This window comes from Lissotriton helveticus, chromosome 4_1, assembly GCF_964261635.1.
Source record: "Lissotriton helveticus chromosome 4_1, aLisHel1.1, whole genome shotgun sequence".
Classification (NCBI taxonomy): domain Eukaryota; kingdom Metazoa; phylum Chordata; class Amphibia; order Caudata; family Salamandridae; genus Lissotriton; species Lissotriton helveticus.
This window is the reverse complement of record NC_136063.1, coordinates 637,008,711-637,029,914: the sequence shown is the minus strand read 5'-3', so window position 1 is coordinate 637,029,914 and position 21,204 is coordinate 637,008,711. Positions and strand designations below refer to the sequence as shown.

General features: G+C 45.8%; 1 protein-coding gene across 2 annotated transcripts in view; it reads right to left on the bottom strand.

Moving 5' to 3' along the window:
• The window catches only part of NSMAF (neutral sphingomyelinase activation associated factor), a 610,455-nt gene that overhangs the window by 506,004 nt on the left and 83,247 nt on the right, over positions 1–21,204 (bottom strand). For both annotated transcript variants that reach the window (XM_078687269.1, XM_078687268.1), the window contains exon 2: positions 13,856–13,945. In XM_078687269.1, coding sequence (XP_078543395.1) covers positions 13,856–13,945 — 90 coding nt within the window. The remainder of the gene's footprint in view (positions 1–13,855; positions 13,946–21,204) is intronic.

The window sequence follows — 21,204 nt, the reverse complement described above, 5'->3', positions numbered from 1 at the left end:
CTACTCATGCTTGCAACACATGGCACAGTCCTGTGACTACCTTTTGGCAGTCGATCTGGAATTACTTACAATGGAAGCACATAGAACTGGGTCGGTTGGGATAGACTTCAGGTAAAATTGGCCCATGAGGAAGAAGGGTGGATTAAGAGCCAAATATTCATCTGATGGTATCACTGGAAACACAGACTCCGCTGGAAAAGGTACAATTCTGGGGATAAGCTTGTAGAAGGAGGGAAGCAGTTAAAAAAAAGTGTAGCTCAATATTAAAAAATATTATAGGCTCCATCAGGATTTATTTATCTTGTTTTATAGTGCACTGAAGCAGCAGCCTGTACATGGCAGATCAGATGCTTGAAGGAGATCCCTTCCTCTTTAGGTCCATTTAATGTCTTTAGACTGCATTTACCATTTCTTGTATGGCATTATCTATGCATCACTGCTCTCATGGTATGTGTTACATGTCATATTTACTATAAAGGCACGGAGGGACTATACTATAGTACTACTATAGGACTACTATAAACACACGTAATCAGTTTAATCCTTCATAAATGAAAGACCTAACAATGGAATGTAATTTATGCAACTTGTGTCAGTGTGGCATGTCAATCTTCCATGCCTCACTGGCAATACGTTTATTAATTTGTTTAGTGACTCAGGTCACCTGACAACATGCAATAAAAAGCCCACACACACAATGAGACAGGCGGTGCCAATTTATTTGACCTGTCGTGTTTGGCGATATATTTTTCTGCTGGTATTTTCCACCTTCAGAGAGTGCACAACAGCCTGTTGGTAGATTGTAAGGCTGTGACAGTGTAAACAATCTCACTCAAGACAAAGCAATAATGGGGGTTTGAGCAAACATAATTGTTTTGAATGCTTAGTTTCAAAGGGCATGTACCCTTGTGGAAGACTTGCAGAGAAATCAGCATCAAGGGTGTGGACAACTACAGAACTCTGGGGAGCGTAAGAAGAAATGGAGTCCCTGTGGGAGGGAGACCTCCGACACTGTACTGATAGATGGTTTCTTGTTCCTTCGAGAATTGCTTAACCAAGCTTATGATGATTCAATACCATGCATGAAGGCCTTCTTCCTAGTGCCTTACTTTCATTAGAAACTGGGAGGTTTCAGCAAGACAGCGGTAGCGAAGAGCGTATAACTCTGCATCAAGCAAGCAAAGTAAGCAGAGAATATGATGTCTGACTTATACCAGAAGAGACAGTACAAAATAGAAAGTCAGTCCTTTGTTATCCTATTTTTGCTCTCCAATCAGGATGAAGGTCGTGAAAATGTTTTGCTTTTGAGAGAGCCAGTCACCCAAGCATATTCTAAGGGGTTACAAACAAAATTGGAAATGGAAAATGCAGGAATTTAGCTATATATATTATTGGCCGTTAGCCAACATCGGGTAACAAAACAAAAGGTAATATCAGAGGAAAAGGTAAGTCAGAGAGACAGTTCAGAAAATCTGTGAAAAAAACTTTCTACAACAAGTAGATATACAGGATTGACAGTCAAAATTAAATTAATTCAATAATTTATCTGTTTCAGCGCATTATCCAATGGAATATTTTGCAGATCACCCTTTAGAACAGAAAGACCTTATCAATGCTCCTGTCTCAGAGATGTCATTCTCTTTATATACATATTCAAGCTCACCAAATGCCAAAATCCACCCCAAACACCTACCCTCACAACAAACTTGTCTCTTTTTTTTATTTTATTCTCTTCCACCCTCTCCAAAATAGGCTGTGAGAAAAAAGACTAGCCTAGCATAAAAAGGACAACATGACAACTTTCACAGCAGGTACCCAGGTAATTTTATCCCATAATATTGAGGTTGAAGTGCAAAAGAATTTCGACAAAGGAGACAAACTGCCAGTTGGTTAAGAGACAGGAGATCCTATCTAAAAGGGGGTGATAAACTAAGTAACGGGAAGGGTTGGAGACCATTATAATTTGTCCACAATAATCTCTACAACTAACTTACAACACATTTACCACTACAATGGGGTAAGTTACAATGCAATTAAGGGTTTTGTATAGGGGTTGCGTTTTTTAGGGTTCAGGGGGTGGTGGTGTTTAGAGATAGTGTTTTTAGGGTTCAGAAATGGATAGAGTTTAGGAGTATTAAAGAGTATTTATTGTTCGTGGATCTGTAGGATAGAAGGGTAGGTAGTGAGTATTTTTTATAGATTTAGGGATGAGTAGTATTTGGGGTAGTATTGAATGTTTAGGGTTTAGGGATGGGTACTGCTGTACTGTTGAGGGGGATAAGGGGCATTTAGGGATCAGGGATGGATCGTTTACAGGGATAGTAAAATGTTTTAGGGTTCAGGAAGGGAACCTTCATAGTTCTTTTTGTGTATATAATTCTATTTTGTATTTTACTGCACAGATAGTCATTTTAAAAATCTATTTCTCTTACTTTCACCCTTGACGTGTCTTGATAAGGACTATCAGCAGGCATCTTTTTTGTGACCACATGTTGTTCAACTCTTGAAAACAGTGTGATACACTATCCCCAAATGCCTATCATGAGCTTCAACCTACAAGTCAGTCCCAAGTACCTACAAGGGACAGATACGGGGATATCAATGGTCCTTTGTCTCACTTGAGTTTAAATAAGAGGAGTTTGTGTGCTGTTGAAGCTAAAATTTGCTATGGCGAGGAAGTACAGCTCTCCAAATAAAATCAGAAGGAGAGAGCATTAACCTGTCCCAATACATTTAGACAACACTTAAACAACTGCAACTGCTAAATAATAATAATAATAAATAAATACACAAATATGCTCTTTCCCCAGCTTGTATTTTTGTTAATTGTTAACTATAGGCTGGCTTCTGGAAGTCGAACACAGTTAAGCACATTTTGGCAGGTCAGTGGTCAATGCAACTGAAGCAAATACCCATGGAGTTGCTGTACCTTTGTTGTTATCAATAAGCATTTTGCAAGGCCTTTTTCTAAACTTTTCTACAATTATGAACTAATAATCAAAAGAGGAAGAACATAAATGGTGCAGGACATGTAGGAAACTGCATGGAACAAACTCATTTCTAGAGGTGAAGTTAGGAGGTGGAAAGAATTCATTAAAAAAATCCATGTAATAGAAAAAAGTTCCAATAAAATATACCAATGCAGATTTTCTGACATCTGAATTCTCGGCGTTCCATGAGTTAGTTATAGTAGACATATGTCAAAAAAATCTATAAATAGTATAAATGTTCATTGTATACAGATCATGGATTTGTGTATCAGATACAAACATCATCTCAGCTATATGCAGGTCTATGCGCACACACAAAGATACAGATTTTTTGTGATTAGAGTCATTTATGTTTGCAGTCAAAACAACTAGTCGACACAATGACAGGGGCGGAGAGTGCATATTTCACAATAAACAATAACAGGAGAACTGATCAGGGTGAAGCAACTCTGTTGGTGAAAAGGATATTAACAATTACAAAGTATGAAGAAAGCCTTTTTTTTTTTTTTTTTTTTTACAGTTTCACTACTACACTCCAATCTATTTACCAGTAAGTGCAGGTGGCATGATGTCCTTCACCGGTACCTCTGCAGTGCAGACAATGGGAGCAACATAGGTAGGGGAATCCCTCAGGTGCTCCCTCGCAGCCTATTTTCTTTTTTGTTAGCAATGATCATCAGCACCCATAGTGCGCTGACATCGCTGCTTGTGAAAGTGAAAGCACCCGAAGTATTGAGGTTTCGGTTGCTTGCTGTATGACAAGAGCTCAGAAGCACTAATCATAATGGGTGAGGTACTGCTGGAAAGGGGAATGAAAGCGGGGGGGGGGGGGAAGAGATAGAGGAGGAGGGCAGTTGAGAGCCCTGAGCCCAAATCCTAAACCTGGTATGTTGCCTGTGTAATTACCAGTGTCTGTGATTAAATCAAGCATTCCACTTATTGCTGCTGACTTGCTGAAGTGGGGCAGGGCTAAGGGGTCTCTTCTGCGTAGGGAGGAAGCGAAGGGAAAAAGAAAATACCCAATTGCAGAGGATTGGGAACGGATGTTATTGGAGGTAGAGGAAATGGAGTGGGCACCATCACAAGTGAACGGCTCTCCGCTGTGAAAATGTGGAGAGTGGGTTTGGGGCTCTCATGCAACGAATAGGTCCAGAAAGGGCGCAGGTTAGTCAGCTGAGTATGAATAGGTTAGCCAGGTTGAGGCGGGGCTTAATGTCAGGACAAGTTGCTAGGTACACGAAGAGTCCAGGAGACGCACGAGAAGGGGTGGAGGGAGTTGGGGGGGGGGGGGGGGGACACATGTTTGGACTAAGAATTTCAGGACTACTGTTATGCATCTATGACACATTACACGAAGTATGATGGGAGGTCATAGCATGGATGTACAATGTCTCCCAGGTCTACAGCTTATGACCGTACGAGATTCGGCATGTCTCAGATATGTCATGACATAGCATTTGGATGTGTTTTTTTCTTTTTTTTTAAGTCTGCAGTTATCGGTTGTGGGAGGAAAATGAGAAAAGATTGTACACTGTGGAATACGGGGATCTGTATACTATAATGTCATGCAGTCGCTAATAAAGAATTAAAAAAAAATCCACTTATTGCTGTTTTGTTTGCTTTAGTGTGACACCCTAAGTGTGAAGGGTATGTCCAGATCCAGGTCATGAGCTCACTGTGCCGCTGGAACCAAGTTGTATTGGACTGACTAGCCCGAATCAGGGCGAAATTGGTCTGAGTTTGCTTGTATTCTGGACTAGAGAGAGCCCGGCTTAGCAGTTTGTGCCTGTCTGTTCCAACTGGAGCAGGACCAAGGATGATTTGCATATAGCTGGATTTAATAGGAGGTGGATAGCAACCCAAATAACAATGGACTGGAATGCTGCTCGAGTAATTATCAGTGGCTGAGAATAATTCAAGCATTCCACCCATCACTGTTTTATTTGCTTCTAAATCGGAACACCACATTACGATTCAAGCCTGTACTGAAGTAAGGCACACAGTGCTTTTTGTGGGCGCAGAACACCCCTCAGTTCTTTATAAAGTATGCTAAGCTATCAATATTTTGCCAGAGGATAATGGGCAATGCTAAACTGTATTGGTTTGCCTTCATTATATGGAACAGTATAATTACTTCTGCCCTACAGTGTATTTTTGGAAGGAATAAAGCCAGTTACATAAACAGGTAATCTGCAAGCTTTACTCCGCTTCACCCCTGCAAGTAGACAGGAGCACATTTTTATGGGCATAAAAAAACCAAACATAACGGGTAGGTATATTTAGGATGGAGTTTCCTTACGATATGTCTTTTTTGTGTTGCTAATAACTTTGGCGATGTTTGACGAATCTCCACAAACCTTTTCTGCTAAGTGCTACATTTTGACTAGTTTGTGCATGGAAATTTTGGGGTGCACTGTCAAGCGGGAGTGGAGAAAACAAGGTGTCCCAAAACACGGCCCCTCTCTCTGAGCCATACAATGGCCCCGAAGAGCCTATCCTCCAAGGCCGGCTCAGTGAAGGTGTCCTGGGGTCCCCAGCCCCTGGGACGTCATATATTTCACTGTCCGCAAGTACGGGCAGGGAAAATGTAATATTCTCTAATTGGCAGGAGCACAAAGCTGTTCCTGCCCGTTGGGGGAACAAAGCATTTCCCTGAGAGTTGGCTTTATATATGGTAATAAAATATTACTTAAAGTTTAAAAAAAAAAAAAAAGACGTTCACTGAAAAAAACAAAGGTTAGTTACATTATCGTTAGGTGAAATTTTCAGCAACTATGTAACGTTTTAAATTCTAAAAACCAAGGGAGGAGCTACGTCAGCAAACGAGATGGCTGCTTAGGCTCCCGGCTCCGCCGAACTCCGTATCCCGCCGCAATATCCTGTACATTATCCTGATTTTACGCCTAGCCTCTGTGTACATGAACTGTTCCGCACTCCGATGGTGAAATCCGGGAACTTTTATCGGCTGGTTTGACGAAGTTACGTCGAGTTGAAGATTGTGGCCTACTCCAGCAGTGAAGCCGGGGCCTCGAGTACTTTCACAGCCGGGCTGCAGTGCAACAACATCGGCCGGGAGACCCAGGCTGGGTCCGGTCAATCGGAGTGGAGGCTTTGTTTAAGCCCGAATTTGGCGGCGATCGTTTCTATTGCTCAGCATCGATGGAGGAGTGACTCTGCTTGCGGTTGGCTGCGGGTGGGGGTCCCCGTCCCGCGGACCCGGTCTTGGGCCTGCCGGGGTTCGGTGGGTCGGGGTCTCTGGCCTGCAGCCTTAACCGGGTTGACCGTGGCTGCGAATAAAGACTGGTCACCCTCCGCATCTGCACGTTCGTGATCCTGTTTGTCCCCCCTGAGGATGCCAGATTCACCCGGGGAGATGATTGTGATTGGTGTCGGGTGTGAGATTATGGATCGCACGGTGCTTGAGCCATCGCTGAGGTCAATATTGGCAGAAATGAGGGCGTTTCATTCACATGTGGATGTCTTATTGTGCAAATTGGACACGCGCCTATCTGAGATGCTCCTGGTGGAACCGGACCCAGCCTTACTGTTGGAACAGCAACCTGCAGCCATTCAAACCACGGCCATTTTGACTCCGTGCGAGAACCCCGTGAGGAAGAAAGTATTGATACCATCGGATGGTGCCGTGGAGGAAGGTGTTCCCGAGGTCGTCAGTGTATTGCCGAACCTTTCACCACTATCGACTTTGGAGGTATCGAAAGGCATTCCCCTCCCGGAGACTTTTGTTCTTGACTTTCCATTCATTTTGTGGTCGTCTTCTCCTTTCTTGGTGACTTTACGACTCCTGGGCAAGATACGTTGGGACTGTCCATCTAGGAGGGAGAGTTCTTCTGCGTCTGAAGTTCTTGTGGACTCCCTGCCTACGAGTCGCCATAGATTGATTCTTGATGACTCCCTTCTCCTCTATTACTCCTTTGTGTGCCTTTGGGTCTCGCTGGGGGGGGTTTGTGTGCTGATTCGGAAGGGCCAAGGTTAAGATCAACTAGGTCGGGACGGGTTGGAGTGGCTTTTACGGGTGTTCGACCTGCAACTGTTTGATCTAAAAGGCTGGGCGGTGTATTATGGTACCCCCTAATTTTTTCTATAAGTGTTGTCATACGTTGGTCTTTTAGTGATAGGGGGTGTCTGTTTCTGGCGGGGGGACTAAAGGGGCTGGGAGCCCAAACGGATAAGCCCTCCTCCACTCTTTTTCCTACTTTTAGGGTTTTAGTTATTAGGGGCGACAGGCACGCTGCTAGTGGGGTTAGGCTGTAGCCATTTGCAGGGGTGCGGGGTGGGGGGTTGGAAAGTGTTTTTTATTTTGCCTTTTTTATTTCTATGGCCTTTTTCTTTCCTTCCCTTTCTCTTCCTTAAAGGATCAGTATAGCTTGTGAATCATTCGGATTCTTATCGTGTACTTGTATTTAGTGCTTATGCTTTTTATGATATCCTGATTCCCGGGTGGGCAGGCCCTGAGAACTGGCGCTCAACATTGAATGTATATTGTATTGTCGTTTGCATCGATCCATATGCTTTGGCGCCAATGTTCCATTATAGCGGTTCTTACGTGCATATCCTGTTTCTTGCCCTGTCCCCCGTATTCTTCTGTTTGATTGTATGGCACCTGATCCTTTCTTAAATAATATAAAATGGAACCTCTGTCTCATCCTGGACTCAGTTGTGCATTCTAATACAAGCTCTATCCTGAACCGCTGCCGGACCTCAGGGTTGTCGGCTGATGAGCTGTGTCGTACTGTGATATAGGGGGTCTTAATTTTGTTTAGCGGCCGGCCCCTGCGGTTGTAGGCCCATGCTTGTATTTATATTGAATGCTACAATAAAGGTTTTTCTAAAAAAAAAAAAATCTAAAAACCACAGAAATTCACCAGTTATAGTTATCTTAAGTAACTATAAACCGTGCCACAAGGTAACGGTTTCTCGCGTCCTCACTATGCACTAATTACCCCTCATAGTACATGACTCATGACGTCTATGACATCATTGATAATATCACTGCAGCATTTGGAATGAAATTATTGATTAGAAAACTGTACATGGCTGGGGCGCGAATAATAGTTACTGTAGGGCACACGTTCCAGTTACTTAAGATAACTATAATTGGTGAATTTCAGTTTTTATTTTATTTTTCAAACAACGTTATTAAAGAATAAAGACTCATCAGGCACAATACACCGTGCAGCACCAATGCACGTAGCGACAAGATACATTCCAAAATATGTGGTAAATTACAATCGGGTTACATTCACAGCAACATGGTGAATCAGGTATGTAAAGACACAGCCCGACAGTATCAGGGTCTTAGCCCCCGGAGGGGGAAGAACCCATGAAAAAAGCACAATTAGTGGGGAATCTGAAGCAACAGGAGTGCAGGTGGAGAGGAAAGGGGTGAGGGGCAGTGACTGACCAACACCAGCGGCCGCCTCGGACCCAGGGCCGGATGGGAGCGCGGGAGAGGAAGCGCCGCTGGGGTGGGAACGGGAGAGAAGGTAAAAGACCAATGGGGCCCAAATGTTAACGGGGCGGGATCTGGCAGGCATTAAGTCCCAGAACTCAGACAGGAGAGTCTGGCACCGAGAGGCAACCTCCAGCCAACTCTCAACCTTGGGAGCAGGTAGTCACCTCCAGCACATGGCCACCCTACACCTGGTGAGCACGAATAGCATCGAGATGAGGCGGCGAGAGGAATCAGGGCAGAACTTGAAAAATCCAAGGAGGCACAGGGGTATGGGGGGGGGAGGTGGGGGGTCAGGTTGTACGACAGCGCCAGTAATGTTAGAGATGGTGGAGCACACCGCCAGCCATAATTCGGAAACATTAGGGCAGAGCCACGCCAAGTGGGCGAAGTCCGCAGCAGGGGCAGCACAGCCCAAGCCGATGGAGCTGCACAAGGGTGCGGTACAGCCTGTGCAAGTACTTGAAGTGGATTAGGCGGAGCCGATAGTTCAGGGACAGCTTTATACTTTGATTACAACAATAAAGCCAGTCGGCCTCCGATATATCCGAAGCCAGGTCTACAATCCACGCCTCCCGCGCCCAATCAGAGGATATGTGGGCAGACGCCAGGGAGAAAGCGTAAAGCTTGGTAACTTGGACCGGCGAGGAGGAGGAATATATGAAGTCTAGAGCTGGAAGGGTAGGCGGGGGCCGAGGAAAGGTAGGGTGCAGTTTCCGACGAATGGCGCACAGCTGATAAAATAGCAGTGTAACTTGTAGCTCCGGGGAATCGGGAAGAGTGTAAAAGGAGTTCTCTGGGTACAGAGCCGCCACTGTCCTGAGGCCCCAGCGCGCCGCATGGCGGGACATGCTGGACGACTGAAGCTCAGGGAAATCGGGGTGATTAACAATTGGCATGGTGTTAGCAGAGAGAAGGGAGAGGCCGGAGTGCCGGCGCACGCAAGACCAAGCCCAACGCAGCGTCTCAACCGTGTCAACCTCCGCCCAGGGACGTACCGCGGGCGCGAAGAGTGCGGTTGACAGAGGCCGGGGGAAAGCCAAGTTGGTCTCCACCGTGACGCGAGGCTGATAGGGGTTGTGGTGGATCCAAAAATGCAAAAAGCTGGCCTGGGCGCATAGGGCATAGATACGAAAATCAGGCATGCCCAACCCACCGGCAGACATAGGGAGAGTAAGGATATCGTATGCCACCCTGAGTTGTTTACCCGCCCAAACAAGCCAGATGATTAGAAAGTGCATTTTGCGAAAAAAGTGAGATGTAAGGGGGATAGGGATATTCAAGAAGAGGTAAAGGAATTTAGGAAGAACCACCGTTTTGGCAATGGCGATACGGCCTGCCAGTGACAGCGGTAGTCAGCTCCACGAGGGAATCCCGGATTATAACCAGTCCACCGCCCGCCCATAGTTTGCCCTCCACAGCTCATCCAAATCTCCACTAAGCCAGATGCCCAGTAGCGCGTTGGGCCGGATGCTCACTCGAAAGGGAAATCAGGTGAGAAAGGGACAGTCGCGTCGGTCAGGGGGAACAGAACGGACTTACTCCAATTCACCTGGATGCCCGAGAGCCCACCAAAACGTATGATCTCCCGGACTAAGGGGCTGAGGTTGTCCTGGGGATGGTGGACATATAGAGTGACATCATCCACGTACATGGAGACAAGAAGGAAGCGAGACGAGAAACCGATGCCTCTGTGCGTATGGTGCTGACTTAACCTGGCGGCCAGAGGCTCCATTGCGATGGCAAAAAGCATGGGCGATAATGGACACCTCTGACGGGTGCCGCGGGCGATGCAGAAACCTGGCCATTAATGCGGAGGCGCGCAGACGGATTAGTATAAAGGAGTCTGATCTTGGGCAGAAAGATGTAGCTAAAACCCATACGCGGTAGGATGTAAAAAAGAAAGGGCCACTCCAGTGAATCGAACGCCGTTGTGGCGTCTAGAAGGGCGGCCACTGCCGGCAAGGTGGGGTTAATTTGATGTAATACGGAAAAATTGGTACGAACATTATGTGAGGTTGCCCTCCCAGGTATGAAGCCAGATTGATCGGGAAGGGCGATGGTGGGCATTAATAGGAGAAGGCGAGAGGCGATCAATTAAGCAAAAATTGTGTCGTCTATATTAATAAGGGAAAGGGGGCAGTGGGAGTCCCGACGGTCAGCAGGCTTAAAGAGCAGGGTAATCTCAAAGCCTCGCGCAGCGACCGCAGGAAAAGACCGGTGTCAAAAGACTCGTTGAACATGGCCGCCAGATGCGGCTCCAGGATATCAGCGAAGTATTTGTAAAACGCGCGGGCAGGCCATCCAGACCCAGGGCCTTGTTGCCGGGGAGGCTGTTTATGGCTGCCAATATTTCTTCCCTAGAAAAGGGCTCATCCAGAAATTTACGATGGTAATTCGAGGCAGACCAGGGCAATGGACTCAAAATATTGATCAAACTCCTCCCATGGCAGAGGAGTATCGGCCGAATAATGTTGCGAATAAAAATCGATAAAGCGGGATTTAATACCATCCAGAGAGGTGGTCCTATCCAGACCACCATCGCTGAGGGCGGTAATATAGGAGGCTACGCGTGGTGGACGTAGAAGTTTAGCAAGGGTACGTCCCGGGCAGTCTCCCTCACCGAAGCGCCCGACCCGCTCTGCCAAGAAAGGACAATTCACGGCCTGCCTCATCTGAGAATTCGGTGTGCTTTTGGTGGAGGAGCGAAAGCGTTTCCGGGTCGTGACACGCCACCTGGGCAGCATCCAGATCCCTAATTTCCCCCTCAAGCCTTGCCAGTGTGGAGAGGATAGCACGAAGGATGCCCGCCTGTCTGGAAATACACTCACCTCGGATTACAACTTCGAATCCCTCCCATAAGGTACAAGCAGAATCGACGGAGCCCACATTGAGCTCAAAAGAATTAGTGATCGCCGTGTGAATGTCCGAGCAGAACACAGTGTCCCGAAGGGCGTTGGGAGGGAGACACCACTTAAAGGCCCACCGCTGAGAGAGAGGAAGCCTAAAACGAATCTGGACCTCAAAATGGAAACTCCCCTGGCATAGGACGAATAAGTGGAAGAGTGGGATTCCTCCCAGTAGCGGGACTGGAGTCTGGAGACGGAGCCTGGCAGCAAGTGCGTCTCCTGTAAGAGACATATATCTACTTTGTGGCGCTGTAGGTGTGAATTGATCAGGCGAGCCTTGCGGAAAACATTCAGGCCACGGACGTTCCAAGTCCAGCAGACTATGTCAGCCATATGGGACGGGACGGGACGGGGAGGAGCACAAGGCGGGGCAGATAGCAGGGAGCGCAGACCAGTGGATCACCAAAATGGAGCAGGGGAGACCGGCGGCGAGATGGAGTAGGTGTGGGGAGTAACAAAGGAAAGTAAAAACGGCAGCGCCCAATGGGTAGGAGCCTTCTGGGCTGTTCGGGAAAGGCGCGTGGGGAGCAACCTATAGAGGGAGGAAGAGACCAGTGAAGCAGCATGTGCAGCTGTGATACGTGTCAGGTAAGTACAATCAAAACAAATTGGAGGACGGTGTGCTGTGCAGAAGTCCAAGCAGGGCAGATTGGAACTGAGGTAGACTTGCGACGGTGCTGTGCAGTGGGCACAATGCAATGTCAAATACCAAACGAGGCGGAACCCAACATCCAAGCCACCCCCCTCCCCCATCGACCCCCATCGACCCAGACAAAAAGATACCCAACCACCCAGCACCCACACCAACCCCCCCCAATCAGGCTGAGAATACCTCCCACTCCACCAAGGGAACCCACAACTGGGAGGGGGTAACACAAAGTGAAAATTGGGAATCATCCCGGTGGGGGCATGGCAGGACTGGGCGGACACCCCTGCAGAGGAGCAGGGTGGCAAAGCTTGAGTAGAATAGAGGCATCAAAGACAGTCCTCAGGTGAAACAAGAAAAACCATTGTCCGCAAAATTAGTCATTGTCGCTTAAGCGGTCGGCAGCTTCGTGAGGAGACTTAGGAGGGGAGGATCTGGATTCTTTGTCAAGTCTCTTAGCAAAAGCAAGGGCCTCCCACAGATCAGGAAAGACAAGTGTCGGACCCTCAACTTCACCGGGTAGGCCAAAGAGTATGAAACCTCATGCTTCTGGAGGATGCGCTTGGCCGGCGAAAACTCTCTCCTGGCGGCTTGAACAGTCAGGGTGTAGTCCAGATAGAAAGAAAGGGTGTTGCCCTGGTACGTGATGGTGCCCTTATCGCATGCCGCCCGGAGAATGGCATCGCGATCTCGAAAGTTCAGTATCTTTGCCACTATGGGGCGGGGAGGCAGACCAGGACGCGGGCCAAGGGAACGATGGGCGCCTTCCACGATGAAGAATGGAGATAGGACATCCCCAAAGAGTTCCTTGATGAGTTGCTCGACAAAGTCATCCATCTTGGAGATGTTGGTGCACTCGGGAAGGCCCATGATGCGAAGGTTATTCTGGCGGGAGCGAGCCTCCAATTCTTCATTTTTCTCCCAAATTATGGCCAAGATCTTATCCATCTGGAGTACCTTCTGCCTGTCCTGGGTAGCTGCATCCTCAGCGTCAGAGACCCTGGATTCCACATGGAGAAGTCTGTTGTCGTGGGAATCAACACGAGCCTTCACAGAGTCGAGGCGAGCGGATAGTTGATGAAGCTGGGAAGCGATGCCGGGCGACTTAACCTCCAGCATTATAGCCTTCAGGTCGTCATATCGGCTCGGAGGGGGGGATCCATCATCACAGCGGAGTCGGCTCCGTCCGAGCCCGCACCGTCCTGACGTGAGGATCTCCGGAGTTCGAAGGAGATCTTGGGCTGCTTTGGGTCCGATTTCTCCATAGCGATGCACAGTTCTGGTGGGCAACAAAACACACAGGGTGGGGAAAGAGCCGGTGATGCTGGAAGATTTACAAGCAGTTAGCGGCCAGTGGGATAGAGCCCAGCAGGGAGCACAATCCAGGAAACCGGAGGGAGACACCTCCAACAGGCCTGCGGACGCGTCCCCCAAGCAGAACGCAGAACGCAGTTGGCAACCAGGGATGTATGAGAGGAGCCTGTAGAACAGTCCTTTGCCCAGCCGCCACCAGCAGGATAGGAGAGGAGGAAGACTGGGGCACAACGCGGTGGGGGGCATCCCGTGGGCCAGAGCAGCATACAGTGGGCACCGGGGCCAGTGCAGACACCACAAACCAACTATAACATTACTTTAACTTTTGTTTTTTCAGTGAATATAATATATATATATATATTTATATATTTATAGCTATTTACAATGCACATTCCATATAAACTTAATGTTGAGTCCAACAACACAACCATTTCCTCAAAACCAGGTATAACCAATTAAAGCATTTGTAAAACCACAGAGAATGTCAACTTATCAATTAGTAAAAAAAGAAATGACTAATCCATACCTTTGATCACCGCGGTCTGGGTTTACTACATGCCATGCTATGTGTTGTTCAAAGAAATATTCCTCCAAGTCAAGAAGCAGCAGGTTAAACCTAAGCAATGAAAGCAAAAAAAAACAATACAATTAGAAGTAATGTAGGCGTATAAGGCAGTATATCTTTTCGCATGGATACTAAAACATTGTTAATTGAATATTTGCGACTAATGACTTAGGAATCAATATAGTATACTGACTAACATAACACCAGGACCCTTAGGAATCTCTAGTAACGAAGGCATCTCAAGTAGTGAGAACTGAGTCAGAACAAATCTGGTTTCGCCCAAAGTAATCCCACATTATGAGTTTCTCCAATCAGCACACTTTGACATCTTGACGTTCCTACTTTTATTTAAAATCAAGGCAGTCCTTGCAGAAGCAAATATTGATGTAGAGGTACATCGTTCTGAAGTGAGACCATAAACTGGAAAGTAGAGTTTGGCTATACAGGGAAAAGGCAGGTAGGAATGTCAATGATGAGGAGAGGTGGAGTATTGAACTAATTCATAACATGACACATTTTTCAATTCTATTATTTTTAAATAACAGTTAACAGCCTTTTATTGATTCAGCACTTTTCATTGGTAAATCTAACTATCAGCACACAATTTTGACAGGTAAGGTGACAAGGGCATAGATTGATGAATCCTCTGGACTTTGGGTACAGGGATATTGGTAAAGAAGGCACATTAGCTATCTTAAAAAAAGTAAAAAGCATTGGCAGCGCCAACAGGTCTGTCTGCCTCGTATTTTAATCCTGACTAAAGCATTAAAGGTGGAGTGATACACAAAACAGCCAACAGCATAAAGTGAGATGAGTCAGTACAGTAGAGTACTCCGGGTGAAGCAAAAGCCCACTCTGTATATTTTCAATCGCTGGTAACAACAGATCACTCAATTAGCTGCACCGTCAAGCTAAACCTAATCAGAAAAATATTTTACACCAAGATTAAGATGAAAAATAAGAAAAAAATTGCATATATCCAAAAGAAGATTAAGACAACTGCATGTTTGTTGAGGATACATTATCTGAGCTATGTTGCAGAAGAATTGTAAAAAGGAAACAGAATTTGTTGTTCTTTAGCATTTGTAGTTATTCAGTATATAAATGTATATTTTGACATCTCTTCAAAACTTGACACTGCTAAATATTGATTGCAAGCTATCAATTTCACTCTAAGTTTTCTCATTTATTGAGTTGATGAAATATATCTGTGATAAAAAGTGTAGGCACATTGGTAGGTTGAAGTTCGAGCATGGTTATTCAACTTTCCACACTTTTGGGGGTCTATGGAATTGGTGCAATATTGTTAGGATGGTGAGGACATATGTTCTTCATATTGGCCTTCCGCTACTTGGCAGTAATAGGGAATTTACAGTTTGGAAAAAGTAGTGTCATTGGTGATAAATAGGTGCTAAGATCTGATGCTAGACATGAGCAAAGCTACATTATGCTTACTGTAGGCTCAAACTCCATTTCCCAAGTGGGAATATAAAATGTAACCAAAGTCAAACACAACATACATGACTGTGTGCTAGGTATACGCAAACAATTGGCAACCCTAAACATAGGCTCGGTGTAAGTAAGTACAGAGTCTGTATGACATGTCTTGAAGTTACTAAATTCTGTACTTACACACTTGGCAAATTTGTGTGATCCTGACTAAATCATTGTGACTTCTCAGCAGGTTTTATTTTCTGCCAAATGTAGCACTCAGAAATATTCTCCAGTAAAAAGTGCAAGATGTTGTATAAAAATGTGGCGATGGAATAGTGAGGACGGAAGGACATAGATCCAGCAGACAAATAAAGGGAGCAGAAGAGATGGCGAGGATAATGAAAATGCAGTGTGAGCGAAGGGTGCAGTGCCTTCTCTAAATAACTGAAAAGTAACAGTCACACAGCATATACGCCTTCAATAAATGCACCCGGCCCTTAGCAGAAGGCAGCGAAAGTAAAGGGGTTTGTGATTTGGAGGTCCCCAAACACTACCATCCAATTCCATTAACACGGCTGTGCCCAATAAGTAAGTGAGTGTGGTTGAGATGGATGATGAGGATTGGAAAATGGCAGTGTCCTCCCCCAGAGTGGTTGCTATTCCAGTGCGCCTTAGGTTGGTGCAGCTGAAGATCCTCCTTAGAATATACATCACAGGGCCCCGTTTGATACACATGGAGAGCTCAGACAATGGGAAATGCAAACGGCGCTGTGGCCATATGGGAACATTCATGCACATCATTTGGGAGTGTAGGTATGTCAGTGCTTTCTGGCTCAAGATACGTGACACAATCAACGCGGTGCTACAGGTCTGTCTCCGCCCAGAGGCGCGACAGTGCCTCCTGAATAAATTGGAACCCACAGACCTCACCAGACACAGTGGGCTGCGCTAGGGTTCATGCTTGCTAAAAGAAATATTGCCCAACTGTGGGGCGCAACCAACCCACCCACACTAGAAGCCTGGGATAAGGACCTTGATTGGTGCATGTTTAGAGAGAAGACAGTGTATTTGGCCAGGGGATGCCCCAAAAAATGGCCCAGTGTTTGGGGTCCTTGGAATATCTACCATGGAGAGATCTGTGTACCGCCTCATTGTATTGAACAAGATGACTCCCCTACCCCATGAAATTCCGCTGGTATGTCATGATATAACACTAAACCTCCTATGCCTATTACGATGTTCAAACTGGCTGAATCCTCTGTACCATTTAATTGAACCGATGTATGTTTAATAAAAATAATTATTTTTAAAAAGTAAGTGTGTGTCCCCAATGCGACAGGACTCCAGTTTTATAAGAAGAATTAAAAGACACAAAATAGGGTGATGGGGAAAGGATGAGAATGTAGAGAATAAAAGTAGCTGCTTCATTTTTAGGTCTCTCCTGGCGTTAGCAGCACGCATGCGCTGCTCTCGCCATGCGAGTGCCTTTTGCGATCGATTCTCCCAAAGCTTTCTATGCACGCATATGGATGGAAGAAGATGGCGGCTCTCGCGATTCAGCCCAAGCTAACATGCATGCGTACGTACGGACAGTGGACAGTCCGACCCCATCTTGTGCCAAATAGCGTTGGATTGTCATGGCAACACACAGAGCGGGACAAAAAAATGCACGAGAATGTAATGCACTCGCATGTGGACAGCCCGCATGGCGGTGTGCTTTCGCTTTCCCTCCCTTAAACACATAGAACGCATAGTGCAGTCTACAGGAGACAAAGTCTGAAGCTTGTGTAAAAGTAAGAAGTCAGTATGTGCCTGAAGGTCGTGCTCTGTTGTTGCTCATCGTGTGCTCCTAACAGTCAGTGTGTTAACCACGATGGCCATTTCCAATCGCATCGCCTAGCACCAGAGTCCCTTGGCCGCAAGTCCAGACGCCCCATACACACACACACAACTTCAATTTTACTCAGAAACATCATGAACCCGTCTATGTGTAATTTTTTCACTTGGCATACAGACAGGCCATTGACTTCAACATATAGATTCATATAAGGGTTTTGCTCAAGTTTACCCATCTATATAGGACAGGGTATGCCCTGGGGAACATATGTCCTGGGGAGGTAGGAGCTTTGTGATCGAAGCATCTAAAGCTTGGAACTCACTCCCTCTTCAGGTAAAAACCATGCCAACCTATTAGCCTCCAGAAAGGCTCTGAAAACATGGCTGTTCTCAACATAATCTGAGATCGCAAGGATGGAATAAACATGTGATCTGTTTCTATTTCCGATCACATGTTTGGGATAAACACGCTGCAGCTTTCAGCTAGCGCCAAGACGCCCTGTGTGTAATTGAGCGCTTTATAAAAAAAATACAATAACATAACAGTATTAGTATTACAATAGGTTTGTTGTTGCTCCAGACCACGTTTAATCATGCAGCTAGCAGATGCACGTGTAAAAGAGTTGCGTCACTGACAGGACCAAATAACTCAGGGGTGGTGGGTAAATTTAAGGGGTGTGTCCTTTCATGGAAGAGCTATAAGGACATTCATCAACTTTCGGACACGTGCCCATAGCCTGCAGTTACCCAACACCTTCCTCTGTATGTTTGTGAGACTGCCCTTGGTGAAGCCAGGAGTTCCCATTAATTGGGGTAGAGGCCCGCCCTCCGTGTGTCTGGGTGCCCTTCTTAAGAGAGCACAGACAAGAGCACATGAACTATAGCTCCTACCAGACAGTGAAGAGCGCCCCTGCAAGGTTTGCTGTCACCACCAATAAATCTCAAGCAGTGTGACATGCCACCAGCGTGGCCAGGCCAAGAAGCCCCGCTTACTGATACTGTGGAGCATAAACTGTTTGGAAAAAGCCATTTTTTTATACCGGAACTTTTACTACACATACGCCATATTTCCAGCACACACACAAAACATTTCCACAACACAGCATTTTCATTGCAGGTCCAAGAAGGAAATCATTCAACAGGGCAACTACGAAAAACAATGCCAGCTCATAAAAAGATTGTGCCTTTAATTCACCAGCAAACTGACAAGTCAGTGAAAACATAATACCCACCTGACAAAATGGCGACTTGGTCTTTTGGTGCACTCAATGTAAGAACACATTTCTCTGTGCTTATCCTCAAAGTAATCCTATTTAGGATCGGGTTGGCCTTTGATTGACAAGATTCTTCTACACAAAAAGTCCCAAGATCGTACATGGGTGGGGGTAGAAAAACAAAGTATTGAAAACTCTTCACTGACGGTGACGTCAGAACCACCTTCTTCTGAGAGAGAACATTTCACATCTGGCCAATCGCGAACTTCTGGTGTGTTTTGCACATGTCGCAGTTTAACCGTTGTGCCCACATACCCTGCACCCTTTGCCTCGCTCACCCAGAGCGGATGGAGTGCCGTCACTCGCACCGGTGACATTAGCAGGCCAAACAGGCGCTGAACATTCCATCTCGCGAGCCCTCGCCGCTTCATCAACCCCACAAGTGCTAGATTTGTATACCATTTTATTTTAAAAAAACCTGCAGTAATCACTCAAGAGCCGCCAGAATGTGTATCCTGATTTTATTCATAGCCAGCTAATGCACTGTCCAGGGGCACTCAGGCAGTACCTCACCTGAACAAGCATTGAAAATGCAATAGGTATTGCGTTTTATTAAGTTAAAGACATTTGCCTTGCTATACAATACCATTAGCAAAGCTAATGGCTTTAACTTAATCAAAGGCGAGACCTATTGAATTTTCAATGCTTGTTCTCTACTGTTGTCTTGAGATTGTGACAAATTACAACTGTTGTCGACTCTGGGGCCCTTTGAGGCAGTATTATTACAGGTTCTTTTGTTCCATGATTAGAGCTAGCTGGTGGTAGGCTGTTTTTTCATTTAGTTGAAACATAAATTGTCTTTTTGCAACTGATCTTTATTTGCACAGATAAGACGTGTCCAGGCTCTGCTTTCCGAGAAGTGGTATATGTATGATGAATCGAGGTCCTGTCATAATTTTCCCTTTTGTAGGGAACAGACAACAATGGTCCTCACGATACTGTCACTCAAGGAGACAAAAAAGAGGTCTTGAAATAGTCTAAGGAAAGAAAGATCCTTATACTTTGCAGGATTCCACAGGTTTCCGGAATCCTATTGCAGGTATCACTGTGAAGGAGCGGAAGAAAACCTAAAGAACTGAAGCAAACTCTATTTGTCCTTACTTGGCATTAAACTTAGCGGAAACCATGTTTTTAAAAAAATATATCCAAAATCCGACCTTTATCTACTACTTGAGAGGCTAGTGGCCCATAAAACTGGTGAGATGGTACAATATCCAACATAGTTGCAGTGAGATTCTCATATTTCAAGATACCAAGCAGCATTTGCTTCTAGGACCAAAACCGAAAAAGTCAAATGACTCATCTACAAGTGTATCAATCAGTTTTTTAGGTCTCGTCTGAGCCAGAGCATGCACTGCTCTGGCGACACTTTTAGTAAGAGGGCTTCAAAAAGCTGACCACAGTTTTTTGTGTGGCCTAGAGCGTGAGGTTACGCGCACAGTTACGAGCACAGGCGCCATCTGGCTTTCCTGTCTCGTCATGGCTCATTAAGTGCATCGCTCGCCGGCACCCTTACAGCCCTTGATCACTTTCACGGCCACGTCATTTTCACAGCCGTGCGGCCAATGCTTGTTAAACAAAGCAGTTGTTCATACAGGGTATGTGCATTCTGATTTACAATTGCCTATTCATATTTGTGGCCTTTCTCTCCCAGATAGTTTGCAGAGTCTTCTACTTTACAGGGGAAATTCTAATTCAATATTGCATGTTTACCCATCAAGCCCGAAACATTGTTGTAAAATACCACAGATTAAGGCATAACTGGCTGAAGGCGACAACTATTCGAACGACAACACCAGGAACAGTTTGTGTTTTTTCTGTTTAAGTTGCAGCTTCTCCAACGATCTCAGTCAGTTGATTATGAAATCGCATGTAAGCCTGCGGGTGCTGAGGCAATGTGTCGTTTCAGACATCTTGGAGTAGAAAATTCTCTCTTTCAATAACATTTACCAGAAAACATTCACAGACGGTTTTAGGTCGTGCCTACCTGTCTCTCATGTGCTCCGTTTCTCTTGTACTTATCCCCTCTTCCCTCTGTGTGTGTCTTCCATGCTCCCCGTGTGGCAGGGACAAGTGTGCGTTTCTCGCTTTCTCGTGTGCGTCTCCACGCACTCTGTGTTCTTCTCTCCGTTCGTGATCTGTATTCCTCTCTCCATGTGTTTCTCTCTCCATGTGTTTCTCTCTCCATGTGTTTCTTCCCTCATGTTGCTCTCTCCATAGTATGATGCTTTTTCCCTCCTGGTCGCCCCACGTGCTCCCCACTTTTACTCCCCACTTTTACTCCTCACTTACCACCTGCCCACCTCTGCGATGCTTTTTTTTGCACTTTTTGTTCTAAAAACATTATTCCTATAGTTAACTGATCCAAGTGGCATCCGACATCTTTGATCAGTAATTAAATAATAACAAAAGGTGCTTGCGTCATTCCGCTGGTACGTGCATGCATTCTGACACATGAACATACACATACATCATTATGTGTGTGCTCTCTAGTAGAATGACGCGACTGGCAGGAGCGGTTACATCATTGTGCCTTATTTATTTTTATTGACGATGCTGCACAGCTTCTTTCAAAAAGCCTAACACTGTAGAGCATCCCCCAAAAGACATTGGCAAAGCCAAAAGGACTAAAGACAAGACCCGTTGGCTTTGCCGGTGCTCGTTAACTCTGCTGTCATGATAAACTACTCTGATAATTTACAGTAGTGTGAACGAAAAAGCACAGTGTGGTCTTCTATGCAACAAATCAATCTACATATCACACTG